At 38.9% G+C, this 20,714-nt stretch overlaps 1 protein-coding gene across 1 annotated transcript in view; it reads left to right on the top strand.

The window, feature by feature from the left end:
* The window catches only part of GC (gamma-glutamyl carboxylase), a 127,020-nt gene that overhangs the window by 80,410 nt on the left and 25,896 nt on the right, over positions 1 to 20,714 (top strand). Inside the window, exons 7-8 of the mRNA XM_067155133.2 lie at positions 6,534 to 6,682; positions 6,853 to 6,984. Coding sequence (XP_067011234.2) covers positions 6,534 to 6,682; positions 6,853 to 6,984 — 281 coding nt within the window. The remainder of the gene's footprint in view (positions 1 to 6,533; positions 6,683 to 6,852; positions 6,985 to 20,714) is intronic.

Raw genomic sequence — 20,714 nt, 5'->3', positions numbered from 1 at the left:
TCCTTTTTTAACACGCACAAGTATTTTAGTAGTCGGATTCACTGGTAGTTTATAAGACCTTTAGGCTGGCAACTTGACATAAACCATTAATCGCATGGAGTTCTTGATTTATAATGGTCCTTTTGAAATTAAGTAAACATGTCAGAACTCAAGAAGCAAACTTTTCTTTCCCTTGTAAAAATCATAAGAAAAGATGGATCTCGGTTGATAAAAAATATAAATTTAACTTATTTAAGTGGTGTATTGTTAATGTGATGGGAGACTGGAGTGTAGTGGTAGACCAAGGAAGAGAAGGTAATGCAGAAGAATTTGGATTGGGACAAAGGAATGAAAGAAAAAGTCGGCTGGTTAAATTCTGCACCGATCATAATTTAGTCCTTGCTAACACTTGGTTCAAACACCACGAACGACGACTGTATACATGGACAAGACCTGGAGACACTGAAAGGTGTCAAATAGACTTCATTATGATTAGGCAGAGATTCAGAAACCAGGTTTTGGATTGCAAAACTTACCCAGGAGCAGACTTGGACTCTGACCACAACTTGTTGGTCATGAAATGCCATCTGAAGTTGAAGAAATTGAAAAAAGGAATGCAAGGAGGTGGGATTTAAACAAGTTGAAAGAAAAGAATGTGAGGAATTGTTTCAAGTAACATGTCACACAAGAACTAAATGAAAAAGCTGAAGGAAACACAATAGAGAAAGAATGGACAATTCTGAAGAATGAGATCAGTAGGGCTGCTGAAGAAAGGTTAGGAAGAAAGGAAAGTTCAACTAAGAATCAATGGATAACTCAGGAGATACTAGGCCTGATTGATTAACAATGAAAGTACAGTACAAGAATAGAACAAATGAGGAGGGAAGAAAAGAATACAGGCATTTAAAGAATGAAGTAGATAAAAAGTGCCAAGGTTTAATGTCTGAAAGAAAAGTGCAAGGATGTTGAAGGGTGTATGGTCCTAGGAAAGGTGGATGCTCCATACAAGAAAATCAAGGAATCCTTTTGAGAATGGAAAACTAGGTGTATAAATATTAAGAGCTCAAATGGAAAATCACTGGAGAAATAAGATGAGGCAGGAAGATGGCAGGAACATATCCAACAGTTGTATGAAGGTAAAGGTGATATGTAGGGCAAGGCATTTAATGACCAAAAAATAGCAAGAAAATGCAAAATAAAAAATGCATTTATGACCTAAAAATGGTTTTAAAATGACACAAAATTTGAAAAAAAAAGACCAATAAATTAATCATAAGTCACTTATTTATTAATCCTTTAAGAAACAATTAGCTGATTTGAGAGAGAATTTTAATGGATGACAATGCATTAAGTTTAAATTATTTTTGTTACTAGCAAAGTAAATACCACTTTGCACCCCAGGTGAAAAAAAATGAAATATTTTAGAACTGGCATATTCTTCAAATACTCTCCTAGCAAATAGGTGTCATTTAATTAACAAAGAATATTTAAGAAAACAACCTTCAGTGGCTGTTTACAATAAATTTGAATTGAAATGCACAATAAAAACTTTGCGTAGGTTCTCAAATGAAAACGATTGCCTATTGTCTGCAAGTAACGATTTGTACATGGAAAAGCTTCTCTCTATCTCAACTGAAACAATTGGTGCATACTGAAAACAAGCAATATCTCCCGGATTCAATTCACAGTCGGTAAGAGAAAAATTTTCACCTGACAATGCTTTGCCAATAGAACACAAAGTTTTATACCCACTCCTTATTCAATTTCATGGATACAACTTCACCCACTTTACCACACACACGATTCAGATCATTCACAACTTTATACACAGTTTGCAGCTGCTCCACTAGTGGCACTTGGGATTTTTCTAGAGCACTTATTGCATTAGGAAGGGATCCGAAATTTGTTTTTATGTAGGAAAGTTTACCTGCAATTTCTTTGTCAGCCAAGAGTTCCTGGGCTGTTTTTATTGATCCAGCCTCAGTTTTGTTGAAGGAATCGACCACTTTCTTTACAACTTCAAAGTTCTCGCAGTAATAACAACAAGCCTCAATCCACGTTCCCCATCTAATCAAAACAGGTGAAAAGGGCAAGGGAATTTCAAGAGCTTTTGTTTTGAATGCTAGAACTCTAGATGGGGCTTTTAAAAACACTTTCTTTATGCACCCAATTAACTTGTCAACTTCAGGAAAATTATGTCGTACCTCTTCCGCGGTCCGATGTAACGCATGGGCTAGGCATGTGACATGCACCATTTTCGAGAAGAGCGCTTGTAATGAATTTGCAGCCTTTACCCTGTAGGGTGCTGCATCTGTTATTAAAAGCAGCACATTGTCATTCCGAATGCCATCGGGCCACAACAGCCTCAAAGACTGGTCAAACAGTTTGCTAATTGTTGACCAGTTAGCTTTGTCCAATTGCTCACAATGTAGTAGAAATGGTTCTCCAGCATTCCCTGCTTCCAGGACGCCTACAATAACGTTGGCTATATATCGTCCCATACTGTCTGTTGTTTCATCTATGCATACCCATATGTTTCCGTCTCCTACCCTTATCCTTATTTCTTGTAACGTTTTGTCATAGCATCTTCCAACGTAGGTTCTTCTTAATGTTCTGGGATCTGGTACAGATTTGCCAGTCTCCTCTTCTAAGAATGTACACAGCTTTGGATGGTTCAATTTGTTCAGTGGAATATCGGCGCATAAAAATGCTGTACACAGTTTCTCACAAAATGGAGAAAATGTTGAAGATTAACCCAGTAGTGTCTGGTGTAAGCCACGGTTTCTTTTATCTTCAAGTCGCTGCACACCACGTTTATGTTTTTCTCGTGACACATGTTGTTCAACTGTAAACTTCTTTTCTGCTGAAACTCGCACATCACACACTTTGCAAAATAATATTTTCCCATCAGTGGAAAATATATTTCCTCCATATTGTGTAACAAATTGTTTTAATTTAACAATTGTACTTCCTTTAACTTTGGGCATCTTACAGTACTTGTCAACAAAGAATTCACTCGACTCGTAGCACGCGGGCGACTGACTTCCTTCTTATCTAGCTGAAGATAAGGAGCAATGCCCAGCTTGGGCGAGTCCATTATGCGTCTTACATATAGGGGAAGCAGGTACTGCTTATAGTATGTTTTCTTGGAAGTGAAATCGAGTTGAAAATACTCTTTCCTTGAAAACTAGTGGCAGCAGGGTATGTTGCAAGTATACGTTCTTTCTTGAGCAAGTTATTTGTCTAAGTTAAACATAATAGACAAGTAATGTAAACATAAATAATATTAATTAAATATCCAAATATAACGAAATATAACACTTCCCAGAAAACAATTAAAAATGCCAAAAATGACCCTATATTGCTCCAAAAATGACCTCTCTCTTGTAAACGGCAAAAAATGAAAAAAAAAATGCCCTAACAAATGGCCCTTATTTAATCAGTCAATTCATGAAACACATGTACATATACTCATGCTATATTTTGGCCTTCATAAAAAAAAGATGCAAAATCATCAAATGCCTTGCCCTAGATATGGCTCTGGAACAAGAAGAGGCTGTTGATGCTGATGAAATGGGAGACCCAATTTTGAGGTCAGAATTTAACAGAGCTTTGAGAGACCTAAAGAGGAACAAGACACTGGGAATTATGGCATACCCTCAGAATTACGGACTGCCTTAGGAGAAACCAGTATGGGGAGGTTATTCCATTTAGTGTGTAAGATGTATTATTCAGGAGAAGTGCCATCCGATTTTTGGCAGAATATTGTTAACTTATTCCTATGAAAGCCAGTGCTAAAAAGTACAAAAACTACCACACCATTAGGTTAGTATCTCATTCCTGCAAGATTTTAACATGTATTATTTTCAGAAGAAGGGGGAGACAAGTTGAAACTGAGTTGGGAGAAGATCGTTTTGGCATCAGAGGAAAAGTAGGAACACATGCAGCAATCCTGACTTCACATCTGATCTTAGAGGACCAAATAAAGGGAAATTCCATGTACGTGACATTTTGTAAATCTAGAAAAGGCATTCTATAATGTTGATTGGACCAAGCTATTTGAGATTCTGAAGGTGATCAGTGTCAGATATCGGGAAAGAAGTATTGTCCACAATCTGTACAAAAATCAGTCTGCAGTGATAAGTATCGAGGGCTTTGAAAAAGAAGCAGCAATCCAGAAAGGAGTGAGGCAAGGCTGCAGTTTGTTCCCCCTCCTTTTCACTGTTTATATAGAACAGGCAATGAAAGAAATTAAAGGGGAATTTGGAAAAGCAATCAAAATCCAAGGAGAAGAAATCAAAACCGTGTGATTTGCTGATGATATTGTTATGTTATCCAAGTCTGCAGAAGATCTGGAGAAACTGCTGAATGGTATGGACAGTCATGAGGAAGAAGTACATAATAAGAAATAAATAAGTCCCAAAAAAATTAATAGATTGCATTCAAACAAAGCCAGGTGATGCAGGAAACATTAAATTAGGAAATGAAGTCTTAAAGGAAGTAGATGAATGTTGTTACCCCAGTAGCAAAATAACTGATGATGGCAGAAGTAAGGATGACATAAAATGCAGACTAGCACAGGCAAGGCAGGCCTTTCTTAAGAGAAGAAATTTGCTCATTTTGAAAATTGATATCGGAATTAAAAGGATGTTTTTGAAGACTTTTGTCTGGAGCGTGGAATTATATGGAAGTGAAACATAGACATTAACTAGCTCAGAAAGAAAGAGAATTGAAGCTTTTGAAATGTGTTGTTACAGAAGAATGCTGAAGGTGACATGGGTAAATCGAATCATGAATGAAGAGATACTGAATCGAACTGGTAAGAGGAAATTGATTTACTAAATTTGACGAGAAGAAGAGATAGAATGATAGGACACAGTTTAAGACACCAACAACTTGTTCAGCTGATTTTTGAGAGAAGTGAAGGGGGTAAGAACGGTAGGAGTAGACCAAGGTATGAATATGACATGCAGATTAGAGCAGATGTAGAGTGTAGTAGTTGCGTAGAAATGAAAAGGTTAGCACAGGATAGGGTGGCATGGAGAGCTGCATCAAACACACATATATTGTTAATTCAGTGTAGCATTGGGTAGTAGTAGTAGTAGTAGTAGTAGTAGTAGTAGTAGTAGTAGTAGTAGTAGTAGTGGTGGTAGTAGTAGTAGTAGTAGTAGTAGTAGTAGTAGTAGTACTTCATTAGATCCCCCCATTTTCATAGAGATCTGCCCCTTTACTCCTGTTTTTTACTTCCTCTTTGCAGCCCTGTTGACATTCATCCTTTGTTATGGTCAGGCCACTTCAGTCTTGCTTTCTAGATACTTTTGAATAGTCTCTCCTATTCTCACTTCTCAGATTTTTTAATTCCTGATTCTGTCCTTCCTGCTTTTCTGAACTATGATGCATTATAGAAGTGGAATATTTTAACATCTGCGAAGATATGGAAGTTGTGGAGAAGTTAAAAGTATTTGGCCAATAAATTAATGGAGAATTCAAGACAATAGGGAAATCAGCAGAAGGATTCAAGCTAGGAATGTTTTCTGTCATAGAAAACAGAATTGCTGATAGCACCAATGACCTATTATATCTGCTTCTTGGTGTTTTAAGTTGTCCTTTCTCATTTTTTTAAAATCTGTATGAGACAAAATAGGGGAAAGTATGGTAGTATAGGAAGTACATGGCATATATTAAGTTACATGATTCCACTGATCATGACTCTGGATCAAAGGTTTGGGAAAGTCTGGTACTGAAGGACATTATAGAAGTTTTTAACAGCTGCGAAGATATGGAAGTTGTGGAGAAGTTAAAAGTATTTGGCCAATAAATTAATGGAGAATTCAAGACAATAGGGAAATCAGCAGGAGGATTCAAGCTGGGAGTGTTTTCTGTCATAGAAAACAGAATTGCTAAGGGCCAATGACCTAGATGCTAGGTCCCTTAGACAACAAGCTTTAAGAATTACATTTAGAACTACAGTACCTACATTATTCATTGCATGATATTAAGACCCTGTAATGCTTAGATTCATTCTGCATGGGTGAGAAGAATCTACTTTTCTTTCTCTTTTTTATTAACGTAGCATAGAGACAGGAAAAGCCTGTTCAGGATAAAAATGAGCCCTTAGAGTGCTAAGAAGCGTGATCACGCTCCTCCTGACTCACTAAAATTGCCAGGAGTGCAATTGCACTCTTCTTTACTCAGCCTTGCAATTTGGTTGTAAGCTGGGTGGCATTCATAGCATACCCACTGTAAATAGGTGTTGCAATAAGAGGGTTAAACCATACTTCTTATCATCCTGAAGAAAAGGCTATTAATATGAATGCCTTTCAAGAATCCTAGAGAATGGTTAGTTAAGAGAATTTTTATGAATTTGAAAGTGATTGTCTCTGGCTTCTTATTGTTATGTTTAGCAGATTATTTATTTTATTTAATGATCAACAAATCATTATGTTGGAATATATCATTTCTACCTTCTGAGATACTGTATGGTGTTTGAGGTATTATATGAACTTACATGCCTCCTTATAGCTAAACTGTCATGAACAATTTATGCTTTCAAGGTCAAAATAATGGAACAGAGAAGTTGAAGGCAAAATCTGATCTGAATAGTGAGTCTAAACTAACATGGAAACATCATCTTGTTGTTATTTTACTTCTGTCTCATGTTGGTGTGCAGGCATTTTTGCCGTATTCTCATTTTATAACAAAGGTAAGTTATCACATTTAAATTACACTTGGGTAAATGTTATATAGCAACTTCAGACATTTGATATTCCATTGTAACATTTACATTTTATGAGATCATTTAGTTTCATTGCTTTATTTTATGATTTGTCAATCATTGTCTACTGACAGCACACACCTGTTTTACATTTATAGGGTTACAACAATTGGACCAATGGCCTATATGGGTACTCATGGGATATGATGGTTCACACATGGGATACAATCCTTGTTGTTATCAAAGTAGTGGACAATAATACTGGAAGAGAACATTTCCTGGATCCAGAAGTAAGCTCTTTTATTTGTTCACACTATTACTAAGTATTCATTTGGCCCATTTAGCTTGTATATATTATTTTTCAACACTTTAAAAATATATATTTTTTTAGTAGTAATACAAGTAATGGAAAGGAAGAAACAAATGTCAGTTAAGTCACAAACCAAGTGATAAGAACATGAAAAGGAAAACATTTCAGTATGATCCTTCCTTGTATCAGGAAATTGAGTGCAACTGTTGATTCAACGCCAAGTTGATTCAAGCAATCATACTCTCTGCTTTTAGGTCCCTTGTGCCATGTGCCTTGTGCCTTCTTCTCTGCTCAAAACCTGACAGATGTTTGTATGTTGAAATCAAGCTTCCCAAGAAGCGCAAGAGACCAGGGCCTTTGTATTTCCTTGCCATGTAAAGCATACAGTCTGGTGTATCAGTCGATAGTTGAAGGACCTCTTTCAGGGTGCGTTTTATTATCTTATCTGCATCGGACAGAAACCTTTGTGGAAGTTTGTACACAGGTGTTGCCTGGAATGGATATATGAGTGTTGGAGTGATTGAACAGTTAGAATTTGAAATTTCTGTTCTGCTTGTCTGCTTGCAGCAAAGGTGAGTTAAGAATTTCTACAATCTTGTACTTTTTTAAAGAGTGGTTTGAGGCTCAAATATCAGTCCGTCAGAGAAGTTTATACCTAGATAATGTATTTGTTCACGATGGACTTGTTCTTATTTCTTGTTGATTTATACTGAGGTTTTCGTCTGAATATTTCTCTTTCTTGATGCGAACAGTTACAGATTTAGAAACATTTATATCAAGGCATATTTCATGAAAATGTTATAGGGCAGTTTTTGTCAGTTCAGCTGCTGCTTCAGCACTGTTACTCATGATTACCATATCATCTGAAACTCATGATCATCAGTCTTTGTACTCCTTTGTTTAGAGGAAAACCATATTGATGAACTATGGATTTTTCAGATAATTCTGCAAGAATGTGATCTGTTCCAAAATTATACAGGGCAGGAGATAGTGGAGAATCTTACAGTACACTATGTTTAAATTGGATGGCATCAGTTTCCTGGTTTTGTTTCAATTTGTTCTTTTAAATTCATAATGAGATTGTTCAATTTATCAGGAATACCTGTTGAATCGAGAGTCCTCCTTAGATGGAGGTGCCCCACATTGTCAAAAGCTTTTGATATCTAAAAACATGCAGGCGTTGTTTGTTCACTTTAGCCGAATGCAAGACCTCCTCTGTACCTGTTGTAATCATGGAACTAAGTTAACTAATACAAGTATATTTACCCTTTCATTTCTCTTTGTCTCTCTCGGTAGCTCGTTCTGGATTGGAAATACTTTTATGAACATCCAGAAAGTAAGTTCCATTTTTATCAGTTGCCCTGGCATCGCTGCCATTGCAGTTCGGTGCATGCACCGTAGTTGCTCTGAGTCAAGGTGATGATGCCATTTTGAGATTGCTGTCTATTGTTTACGCTTTATAGTGTTTGGTTAGAATGTTTTGTTAAGAAGGAAGCCATCATTTCCATTGTCAACTCAGTTAAATGTAACTTCAAAGCTTTTCAGTCCGTTGAACACACAAGTGTGTATTTTATTCCTTGTTTAATAGTGTGTTTCTTACAGGTATGTTTTAGTGTAATATTTATATTGAACTTGTATGTTTGACAGACTGAAAAGCTAAGTTACATTTTCTTGGTTAGAATTGTGAATTTGACTAAAAATCCCACCACATGTGAGATTAAATCTACCATTCATTTTCTGAATGCGAAGAACACTAAACCAATCGACGTTCAACAGATTTGCGAGGTGCATGGAGAAAATGCGATGAGTGATTCAGTAGTAAGGAGATGGGTCAGACAGTTCAATGAAGGATGTGATCAAGTGCATGATAACGAACGAAGTGGGCATCCATTGTTGGTTAATGAAGACTTGGTCTGTGCAGTTGAAGAACACATCAGGGAAAACCATAGGTTTACACTATCTGATCTTCCTACACACTTTCCACCAATTTCAAGATCACTTCTTCATGAAATTGTTTCTGAAAAACTGAAATTTCAAAAATTGTGTTCTCATTAAGTGCCAGGAAATCTTACAGAGAAACACAAGTAACAGCATCAGGGCAGTGCACATGGCTTTTTGACATGTTACAATGAAGATGGTGATGATTTTTTTAAGCAAGATAGTTAAAGAAATGAGAGGTGGGTCGCATTTGAAACCCCTGAATTGAAACAACTGTTGATGGAGTAGAGCCATACTTCGTCACCAGCAAAGACAAGCAAATCTTGGCAACTCGAAAAATCATGTGCACAGTCTTTTGAAATTGACACGGCATTCTACTAGTGGATATCTTACTGTGGGGTGAAACAATCAATTCAAATGTTTACTGTGAAATGCTTAGAAAACTGCATTGTGTAATACAGAAGTAGTGCCGAGGAATGCTCACAAAAGGTATTGTTTTCATTCATGACAATGCCAGACCTCACACTGTGAACAAGACAAGTCAACTGTTACAGAACTTTGGCTGGAGCCAATTTGACCACGCACCGTACAGCCCTAATCTTGCTCCCAGCGACTTCCATCTCTTTTCGCACCTGAAAACGTTCCTTGGTGGACAAAATAGCAACAACGATGAAGAGCTCAAAGGACATGTTAATCACTTGAATTCCTCTGGGTAGTTTCTGTTGACTTACTAATTGGCAAACTGTTTTAGGCGTGTTGTAAGTGTGTTCATGATAATAATGTGTTTCTTGTGGTCCAAATACTTTTATCATGGTTATGTGTGGATGAAATTGAACCGACTAGCATATACTTTGATGTTAATTGTTGGGAAGATATACTCTCCAATAATAAGCTGAAAATAAATGCCCACATGTTGTGTATTAACGGCAAGAAGCAGCGAATGGCGTCCACTCAGCATGTAAAGCACAAGCCTTCGGCCAGTAACAGATTAACCTCCAGCCTGGCGCTGAGTTGCTGGCGATGTCCAGCTGAACCCAGGGCCGGAGGTAAATACCAGCCTTAGCATCTACTACCAGAATGTCTGTAGTCTTAAGAAATCACTTGTGGAGGTTTTTGTTTTTTTGTTGTTTGTTTTTGTTTTTTCTAGTGGCTTAACGTTGCACCGACACAGATAGGTCTTATGGCGACGACGGGACAGGAAAGGCCTAGGAGTTGGAAGGAAGCGGCCGTGGCCTTAATTAATGTACAGCCCCAGCATTTGCCAGGTGTGAAAATGGGACACTACGGAAAACCCTTTTCAGGGCTGCCGACAGTGGGGTTCGAACCTACTATCTCCCGAATACTGGATACTGGCCGCATTTAAGCGACTGCAGCTATCGAGCTCAGTCTCGTGGACTTTAATGTCTCTTTGAGTGACGTGCATTACGACTGTTTGTGTTTAGCGGAGTCCTGGCTCGACTCTTCAATTGACAATAGTGAAATACCGCACGATAATTATGTTATTTTCTGCCAAGAGAGGCAAAATATCATTACTTGTAAGAACAAGGGAGGTGGAGTTTCAATAACAGTGAACTCTGCTTACATTCCGGTGCAACGACCCGACCTAACGGGAAACTGGGAATGTGTTGTGAAAGCCACCCCATCTCCTGGCCAAGTGCTGTACAATGTCTGCTGTTACTTGCTCCCCCCCCCCCCCAGACGAAGTGAAAGTATGGCTCACAGACTTCCGAGAAACCCTAGCTCGAATCAGTTGCGTAGGAAAACAAAATGACACTATTATTCGTGCGGTGATTTCAATATAAGCCAATTAGCCTTGGCCTCAGACAGTTTGGGATTTATTAATTCTATCCTCACCCACGTCAACGAGGAAGCCTGCTTTCTTTTAGAGGTCACCAATGAATTTAACCTTCGCCAAGTTTGCGGTTTTCCAACACGGAATAACTTCCTGGACCTTGCTATCGTGTCTGAAAGAATCACTAATAATACCCTGTTTGAAGCAACAGATCAGTTAGTACAATCATATCACTCTGCGCTTGAACTCAGACTTCATATTTCCCGTGTTCCTCGTTTACCACACACTACAAAATCATTATTCATATGGACAAAAGCAGACTTTCCTCATCTACAAAATCTCTTATTCCGCTCTCCGTGGAACTTGCTTGAATCCTGTCCATCCCCCACTAAACAAATTTCCTAATTTATATGTACCAGTGCTGTTTAAGTGAAGGCCATCTGGGCACAGATCCCTATCTCCTGCCCACCCATTAGAATCTAGAAATCTCACTCGCAGTTTCCCAGTTTCCCACATACCCACTCCATACTCTCATTTAAATCCACAGTTGACTTTTTTTATGATTGACTGCACAGCGCTCTTAAGGACGCCTTATCTTCTCACTTAATGAAGACTAGGCATCTTCCCCTCTTGGTATGATTCTGAACTTACAGACAAAGTGTGGGCAAAGGAAAGAGCAAGGAAATGAGCTTGGGAAGTCTTCACTTCCTTCATATTACATTGAATTTGTGGCGCTAAGAAAAGAATACAAACAAATGCAGCGGAGAAAGTATATGTCGGTTTGTTGAGGAAGATATTATCAGACATCCACAAAAATTTTGAAAATTTATGAATTGCAAATCAAAATCTAGGCGTCTACCCTCTACGATGATTAGTGAAGACAAAGAAATTAGCTCACTGAAAGATTAATTTTGCTGACACTTTCAAGAAATTTCATCCACCCATTGTTCCCTGCAATTCTCACACTGAACAGTTCGGGGAAATTAACTTATCATCAGTGGTAACTTCGGCATCGGAAATCTGCAACATCTTGAAGTCAATGGATACGAAGAAGTCATGTGGTCCAGATCACATTCCAGGAATTGTGTTACGTGAGTGTGCTGAGGAGCTGGCAACTCCACTAGCCACGATAATCAACTGGTCTCTTCGTACAGGCAATTTCCCATCTGAATGGAAGAAGGGATATGTTATTCCAGTCTTCAAGAAAGGTGACAGATCTTTGTCAATTACAAACCAGTAGTTCTTCTTTCACTTATTTCCAAAGTAGCAGAAAGAGTCATGAACAAAGCCTTGTACAGTGCAGTCAGTGGTTTAACATTAGTCAGCATGGTTTTGTCCAGAAACGCTCAACTACCACCACTCCTACTTCATACCTAGCGCACTGGACAATTGCAAGCTGGTTGATGCTGTGTACACGGACTTTTTCAAAGCTTTCGACTCTGTGCAGCATAATGCTCTTCTGACTAAGTTTTCAGCAAATGGCATTCATGGAAGCTTGCTTGAATGGTTTAAATGCTATCTTTATGACGGGAGGTATTCAGTAAAATACGAGGGTATCATTTCTCATCCTTGTCAGCCTGTGTCTGGAGTTCTACAAGGTTCACTACTGGGACATTTGTGTTTCCTTCTATTTGTTAATGATTTGCCATCACACATCCATTCGAGCAACTACCTGCTCTATGCTGATGACCTTAAACTCTACAGGGTAATTGAGAAGATGAGTGACTGTAAATTGTTACAGTCTGGTATAAATAATATTAGTGATTGGTGCAAAAATTGGCATTTAACCGTAAATATTTCAAAGTGCAGTGCAATATCCTTCACGAGAAAATCGCAAGTTAATATATTAAAATATCTTATAACGGATCAAGAAGTGAAGCGTGTTAGTAAAATTAATGATCTTGGTATTATTTTTAATAATCAAAATTGTCTTTCAATGACACTGTGTTAAATATCGCTAACAAGGCATTTAAAATGTTAGGTTTCCTCAAAAGAAATTGCATGAGTTTTAAATCTGTTGTCCGATTGAAAACCCTGTATTTCTCGCTTATGCGATCTAGTCTAGAGTACTGCTCTGAAGTGTGGATCCCTTCTCAGCAATACTTAGTTAATGCCTTAAAGCGAGTACAGATGAGATTTTCAAATGGATCAGTATAAAGTGTTTGGGTATCAAACTGTCATCGATAGATTATGATTTGTTTTGTACAAAAATTTGTATTGAGTCTCTTAGAACTAGGTGCAGGTATGTTAACGCACGTTTCATACACAAATGTATTGGTAATTTCCTTGATTGTCCCAATTTACTCCGGTTGCTACCAATTCATGTTCCTTCCCGCAACACCCGACAGACTGTCACCTTTCACTTACCCAGGTGCAGAATGGAATCACACAGGAACTCTTGGTTTATGCAGGCCTTAAGATCCCTGAATGAAATTAGCAAGATAGTGGATGTATTCCACTTGTCAGTTAATGAAATTTGCAGACATCGTATGGACGCTTCATAGACAGTGTTCCCTGTATCTTGTTCTGCGCATTTGGTATAGCTGAGACGGTCAACCCGTACTCAGCGGCATTCAAACAGTTCGGCAAACGTTTGATCCCCCTGGCCACTCACTGTCCTAGCAGGGAGAGATTTATGACGGCAGTGGGCTTTAAAACGGAAGTTCGCATTCCCCTTCAGAAATCCTCACAGCTCTGTTGCCAATGCACCTCTTGTTAAATAGTCGTCAGTCTCTTTTTTCAGCTATGACAATTCACACTTGCTTTGTTCGCTGTTTGAAAGTTTTTGGATTATTTCTTTGCTTCGTTCATTAATATTCGTGAAGTGTGTTGCTTTTCACTTCGTTTCATGCAGTAATGTGGAGGCCGTGGGAATCACACCTGGAAATTATCGCATCAGAAAATCCCGAATTAAATCTGCCAGTGCACGCAAACGATCTTCAACCGAGCACCAGTAACAGTGATATTCGACCGAGTAATACTGGTTCCGTGTCCGCGAGTGATATTCAGCCGGGTAGTAGTCGTTCCGCGGAGAAAAGAAAGGCGACTAAACTTTAAGTAAGCAAAGTCAACGGCTGGAACGATCGGTCCTGAGAGGTGATCTGCTTGTGTTCGCAGCACCATTAAGACAGAAGAGAACTACATGAAACACGACACGGATAGCAACCAAGATAGATTTGTAATTCACCTAGCAGACAATGACGAGGACGACGAATAGAGGTAAGGTTAATACGGCATTTGTTTTAAAAGTAGCGAAGTTTGCTGGCTACTTTTTGTCTGAACTATATACTCCGATATTTATTATTATTATTATTATTATTATTATTATTATTATTATTATTATTATTATTATTATTATTATTATTATTATTATTATTATTATTATTATTAATCTGCTTACCCTCCAGGGTTGGTTTTCCCCCCTGACTCAGCGAGGGATCCTACCTCTACCGCCTCAAGGGCAGTGACCTGGAGCATGAGACATTGGGTCGGGGGATACAACAGGGGAGAATGACAAGTACCTCGCCCAGGCGGCCTCACCTGCTACGCGGAACAGGGGCCTTGGTGGGGGATGGGAAGATTGGAAAGGATAGGCAAGGAAGAGGGAAGGAAGCGGCTGTGGCCTTAAGTTAGGTACCATCCCGGCATTTGCCTGGAGGAGAAGAAGGAAAACACAGAAAACCACTTCCAGGATGGCTGAGGTGGGAATCGAACCCACCTCTACTCAGTTGACCTCCCGAGGCTGAGTGGACCCCGTTCCAGCCCTCGTACCACATTTCAAATTTCGTGGCAGAGCCGGGAATCGAACCCGGGCCTCCGGGGGTGGCAGCTAATCACACTAACCACTACACCACAGAGGCAGACAATTATTAGTATTATTATTATTATTATTATTATTATTATTATTATTATTATTATTCCAGTCCCTAGTTCGTGATTTTACTTTTCCTTTGCCAGGTGAGTTGGCCATGCGGTTAGGGGCGCGCAGCTGTGAGCTTGCATCGGGGAAATAATGGGTTCATGCCCCACTGTCGGCCGCTCTGAAGATGGATGTCCGTGGTTTCCCATTTTCACACCAGGCAAATGCTGGGGAAGTACCTTAATTAAGGCGACGGGCAATTCCTTCCCGCTCCTAGGCCTTTCCTAGCCCATCGTCGCCATAACACCTATCTGTGTCGGTGCGACGTAAAACAAATTGTAAAAAATTGTTGTACTTTTCCTTTCTTTACTGAAAGCGAGACACTGATATTAGCAGCATAAAATTAATTTTTTAATAGGCCTACTTTGGTACCAATTTAAGTTTAATCTTTGTCGAGTTTATTTGCCAATGCCTTCTTCCTGTTTTTTCTTTCTTTCTTTCTTTCTTTCTTTCTTTCTTTTTTCTTTCAACATCTACAACCACCGCACGGGTTAAGCACGAAACAAATTATTCTGCGATATTGGTTTGTGCTGTGGTTCATGATCAGGTTTTTATATTTGTATTTTGACTTTAGAATAAATTGAATGTTATCATGTTTAAATAATCGACGCAAAATATGACAACCTTGCTTTTGACAGCGCTCACTTGCCTTTTAAACGACACGTGCCCCTTGTGTCCAGAGGAAAGGAGCCAACTGTCAACCCTCATTATCACTAGAGTGGGCAGACTGACAACCCTCATTATTACCAGGGTGGGCCAAGTTTTGAGATCAGAAGACACCGCGTGGGTATGGGTTGAGCGTCAGGACTATAACTGAAAGTATACTTCCTTCGGTCATTTCAAATGTATAAACACTTTTCTTTTTTCATGTTTTTCTTTTCTTCTGTATGTGTCTTGTAAATATGTATATACTATATATTGGTTAGTTTTAATTAGTAGTAGTAGTAAGTGCTGTTAATATTGTTATTATTTGAATGTATTATATCATCTGTAATTGTAGAATTAATAACTCTGTTGGTGATAAATAAACAAGTCAAATTAATGTTAATGTATTCAATTATCATATAATGGATCAAGAAGTGAATCATGTTAATAAAATTAACGATCTTGGTATTATTCCTTGCAGAACATGCGTAGCTCTCTTTCAGACAGCGTCCTCGCTGGAGAAGAGCCCGTGCCTCGTGCACTACGGACTGGTAAATCAGGGGGACCAGGGGAAGGTGACGATCCCCATCCGTCTGCATTTCTATCCAGGCGTCATGGCTCCAGTTTCCTTCTAACCCCATGGTAATCACTTGGCAGGAAACTTTGTGCTCGTCCTCCCTCCTGGAACAGAACTCGTAGTCTTCTGGACAAGGTCTAAGGGACAGAGCGTCGACCTGTGGAATATGCTTCATCTCACGTGGACTCTCGTCGACATTTCCCTGTCCGTCACCTATCTTCTTTTGGCCGTCCCTTGTCATCTTCTGGTCGTCCTCCATCTTCTTCTGGCCATCTTCTGTCTTCTTCTGGTCGTCCTCCATCTTATTCTGGTCATCTTCAGTCTTCTTTTGGTCGTCTTCCAGCATCTTCTCACCGTCTTCTGTCCTTTTCTGGTCATTTTCCATCTTCTTCTGACCACCTTCCGTCTTCGACTGGTGGTCTTCCAACTTCATCTGATTGCCCTCCATTTTATTATAGTCGTCTTCAGTCTTCTCTCGGCCGTCTACTAGCACTTTATGAGAGTCTTCCTTCTTTTTCAGGTCGTTCTCCATCTCCTTCTGACCATCTCCTGTCCTCTCCTGGTGGTCTTCAGACTCCTTCTGGCCATCTTTTGTCTCCTTTAACCATGAAGTTTCACAAAGAACAGTATCCCCACACGATAACAGATCCACGGTAGTCAATTTGACGAACTTTCAGTTTTCTGAGGATGAGATTGTGTACCAGGAAAAAATGTCTGTCTTTGGGGCGCTGACACTAGCTTGGACTATTTCTAAGGGTGTGGCATGAAAACATTGTAGTTGGTACAGAGAGGGGTATTAGTTCATTGAACTTAGATTTTTTTGAGAATCTGATTTTATTGTTCATTGAAAACAAATTCATATCACCTTTCATACAAGTTGAGTTGAAGCATTGTAGCAGGCTGGAATCTCCAGACTCCGGGATGGTTGCTGGGCACGGCCTGGACAGGAGCCATGCTCGTCCTGGATATGAAGTTCTCGATGTTCTAGAATTTCTCAAAGTTCTAGAATTTCTCGAAGTTCTCGAGGATCTGGGAGTTCTTGACTCTCTAGGCGCACATGTTGCGGGGTTCAATCTCTCACAACAATGTTGATAAAATGTGAGGCGTGATTCACACACAAGTCCCCCGTATGGCAGTCAACTTACTTGTGGCACTGTTAAATAAATTGACCTTTAAATTATTGCGTTCACTCATTGCAAATGGAATATGTCAAATGTTAATGAAATTGACACTGGAATCTTGATTCAAACACCTTGCTGAATCACAAATGTTCATAAATTATCACTTGAAAATAAGATGATTGAATTGAATATCTGACCATGTGTTAGGTGTCAGCCGAATTAATATTTGTGAAAATAATGTATAAGTTATAATGTCAAGTTCATGACGTAAGTTTGCTAACATTGGCATGGCAGACTGGAATGCTCTATTGGGTCGCTCATCATTGTCAACACAGTTCCTAACTCACTGATTTCGTCAGTTTATGATTAGAACACAATATTGAACACAAGATGCACAGTTCATGCAAGTTCAGGACACATTGGCACGTTTGTAATAAATTAAGCAAATTAAATGGTACTCGGAAATGTCTTATTCCGTCGATAAACAAAACTACGTGTACCTGAAAACTGTTAAGTAATGTCATTAAGTGATCATTAAAGTAAAACTGCACTTGGAAAGAGTCTAACACTGTCCATGAAAAATGATTACGAAGTATAAATTATAAGTTCAGTTATGACACTGAAAAATTCCATGTTCCCCCGGAACTTTACGAGAAGAAAACACAAACTCAGATATGGCATGAGTACTCTATGTTTCCACAGTCTGTTATGATGACACAAGTTTAAACACAAGTCCAGATGCGGCACTCAAAAAATATTTCATGTTCCCCACAATTTGTTATGAAACATAAGTTCAAACGTAATACTCTGGAATACTCTAAGTTTTCACAGTTCGTCATGAAACACAAGTCCAATGTGGTACTTGGAAAATTGTAACATTCACAAGAAAAGTTTTATGTTTCCACAGCTTGTCGCAAAACACAAGTCCAAATGAGACACTCGGAAAATTTCTATGTTCCCAAAGTCTGTCTACAAAAAACAAGTTCAAAATACAAATTCAAATGTAGCACTTGGAAAAGTTACAACACTTTTGTCCAGCCCTTGTCCCGTTTCCCTACGGGGTCGGGTATGAGGTGAGATGAATTTGTCTTGGCGGTTTTTTATGACCGGATGCCCTTCCTGACGTCAACCTCATCAGAGGAGTTAATGAGAGATGAAATGAATGACGTGATATATGATAGTAGGGAGAGGGTGAAACCCGGTGCCGGCACATAGCCTACTCCTGTCGAATAGCACCAAGGGGTCTGCTCAAGGCTTAACGTCCCCATCCGACGGACGAATCACCATCAACAGCGTCATATGCCCTCACTCCATATGAGCACTGCGGAGAGGTTTGGAATTTAATCCAGGCTTTTGGCACGCAATCTAGTGATTAGAAATTGTATACCACCACCTCCCCTACCCTGCCGGCCAACATTCTGATGGTGAAAATTTTTTCGACCAACGGGACTCGAACCGGCTAACCTCGGTGTTAGACCGTTTTAGACTTCAGCGCCTTAACGATCATGGCCACAACACTCACGAGAGAAATTCTAAGTTCCTTCAGTTAGTCACTGAAACACAAGTCCTAACATGGCACTTGAAGAAAATAATAAAGTTCTAGCTCCGCTGGAACCGAACACTCGAAATGCAAAGACTCGTCCGACCATAGGTTTGGTCCGCACTTGTAGAGCTCCACCTGTCACCCATGTCGCAGAGACGGTGGAGTAACACACACTGAATCTGTAGTCCGGATCGCCCTCCTTTTATACCAGATTGTGACGAAGCATCTAGAACGTGGGCATTATCCACCTCTATAACTCCTAAAGTACACGGTGGATTTTCTCAAGAATTTGACAAGTTGCATCTGGTACAATGGCTTCCACGTTGGCGATGTCTAAACAACAATATTTTAACGCTAAATAGACTTTTGCACATGGGCCGGGACATTACCATATATGGTTACACTTGGCTGTGTGGAGCTCACTCGAAGCGGCTACGTCACGGCTGTGCACGTCATCGAGTTTGGCGGGCTGCCTATCTTCCACCTCGTGCGAAGTTCAACACACATACATCGAACTTCTTTCACGTAGCGGCGTTTCCGGTACAATTGGGATATTGAATAAGGGCCTAAAGTATAATTGGCCTAGCCGAAATAAAACATCATTCGTCAAATTGACTACTGTGGATGTGTTATCGTGTGGGGATACTGTTCTTTGTGAAACTTCGTTATGTGTGGGAGATTGTATCTTAGACTGTTGGGAGAGGTTTTTATCAAGTGTTGCTTGCTTCCTTTCTAATGCAATATTCAATTACATGTAGACTATAAATATTCTTTTCAACGAATAAGAGCAACAAAGACTTTTCAACATGAACCCCAATATCCCTACCGCCAGAGCTTTGCCGAAGATTCATAAAAAAGACACCCCAATGCATCCCATTATGAATTGTAGGAATAGCCCCACCTATAAAGTGTTGAAATTCATTCATAGGTTTTTAAGAAAACATTATGTTTTCAACAATAAATCCCCCTTAAGAAATTCAGTTAATTTCTGCAAAATATTGAAGAAATTTGAACTGCAACCCAACCATACTTTATGTTCTTTCGATGTCACAAACATGTTTCGAAGCATTCCTACTAAAGAAACCATTAAAATTATCCATGATAACATCAATAAACACAGCGGCCTTAGTAAAATGGAAATTGAAGAATTCATGAAGTTATTGAATTTCGTTCTTAACAATAATTACTTCTCCTTTAATGGTAAATATTATCAGCAGAAAGGCCTAGCTACGGGAGACCCTCTTTCTGGCATTCTAGCAGATATTTACATGGACTCTATAGAAAATACAAAAATTATTTCACAAGTAAAGGGCATTTGTTTATGGCTAAGATTTGTTGACGATACTTTCGTGATCATCAATAAGGACATTACTGACAGTGACGATATATTAATCTCACTAAACGAAATAGATCCTAACGTCAAATTTACCAAAGAAAATGAGGTCAATAATTCTTTAAATTTTTAGATTTAACGGTTACACGCTTGGATAACAATTTTGAATTTCAAATTTTTAGGAAACCTACTCATTCACCCATAACTATTAAAGATTCATCCTTGCATCCTAAGACCCAAAAACTAGCTGCCTATCATAGTCTAATATATAGGGCACTAAAAATTCCTCTTTCGCCAAAAAGTTTGGAAATAGAGCTGAATTACATAAGGCAGTTAGCTCAGTTCAATGACTTTAAAATAAATGTAATCAATCGGTTAATTAATAACAAAACTAGGCTATCTTCCACTAATCCCAGAGAAATCAAAGAAAAACAACTACGCCACATTTACGTATAATAGCCCAGCTATCCATCATATCACTAATGTTTTAAAAAAACACAACGTCAACATAGCCTTCAGGACAGTTAATAATAACCAGAACATATTCCTCAACCACAATAGAGTCAATAATAACAACATTTACTCAGGGTCTGGTGTTTATAGGTTAAAATGTGCACAATGTGAGTTCACATATTTTGGTCAAACAGGGAGGAGCTTTTACACAAGATATCTGAAACATTACAATGCTTCCAAGCATAACAAGTATTCAGCCATGAGCCAGCATATGAGTGAAACAGGCCATAAATTCACCTCAATTGAGGAAGATTTGACGATCATTAGAAGCCTAGGTAAGGGGAAGTTATTGAATGAGACGGAAAACTTGTACATTTATTTGGAGCAAA

This window comes from Anabrus simplex, chromosome 1 (genome assembly GCF_040414725.1).
Source record: "Anabrus simplex isolate iqAnaSimp1 chromosome 1, ASM4041472v1, whole genome shotgun sequence".
Taxonomy (NCBI): domain Eukaryota; kingdom Metazoa; phylum Arthropoda; class Insecta; order Orthoptera; family Tettigoniidae; genus Anabrus; species Anabrus simplex.
The sequence above is the reverse complement of the archived record's forward strand: the minus strand, read 5'-3'. Positions and strand labels throughout refer to the sequence as shown.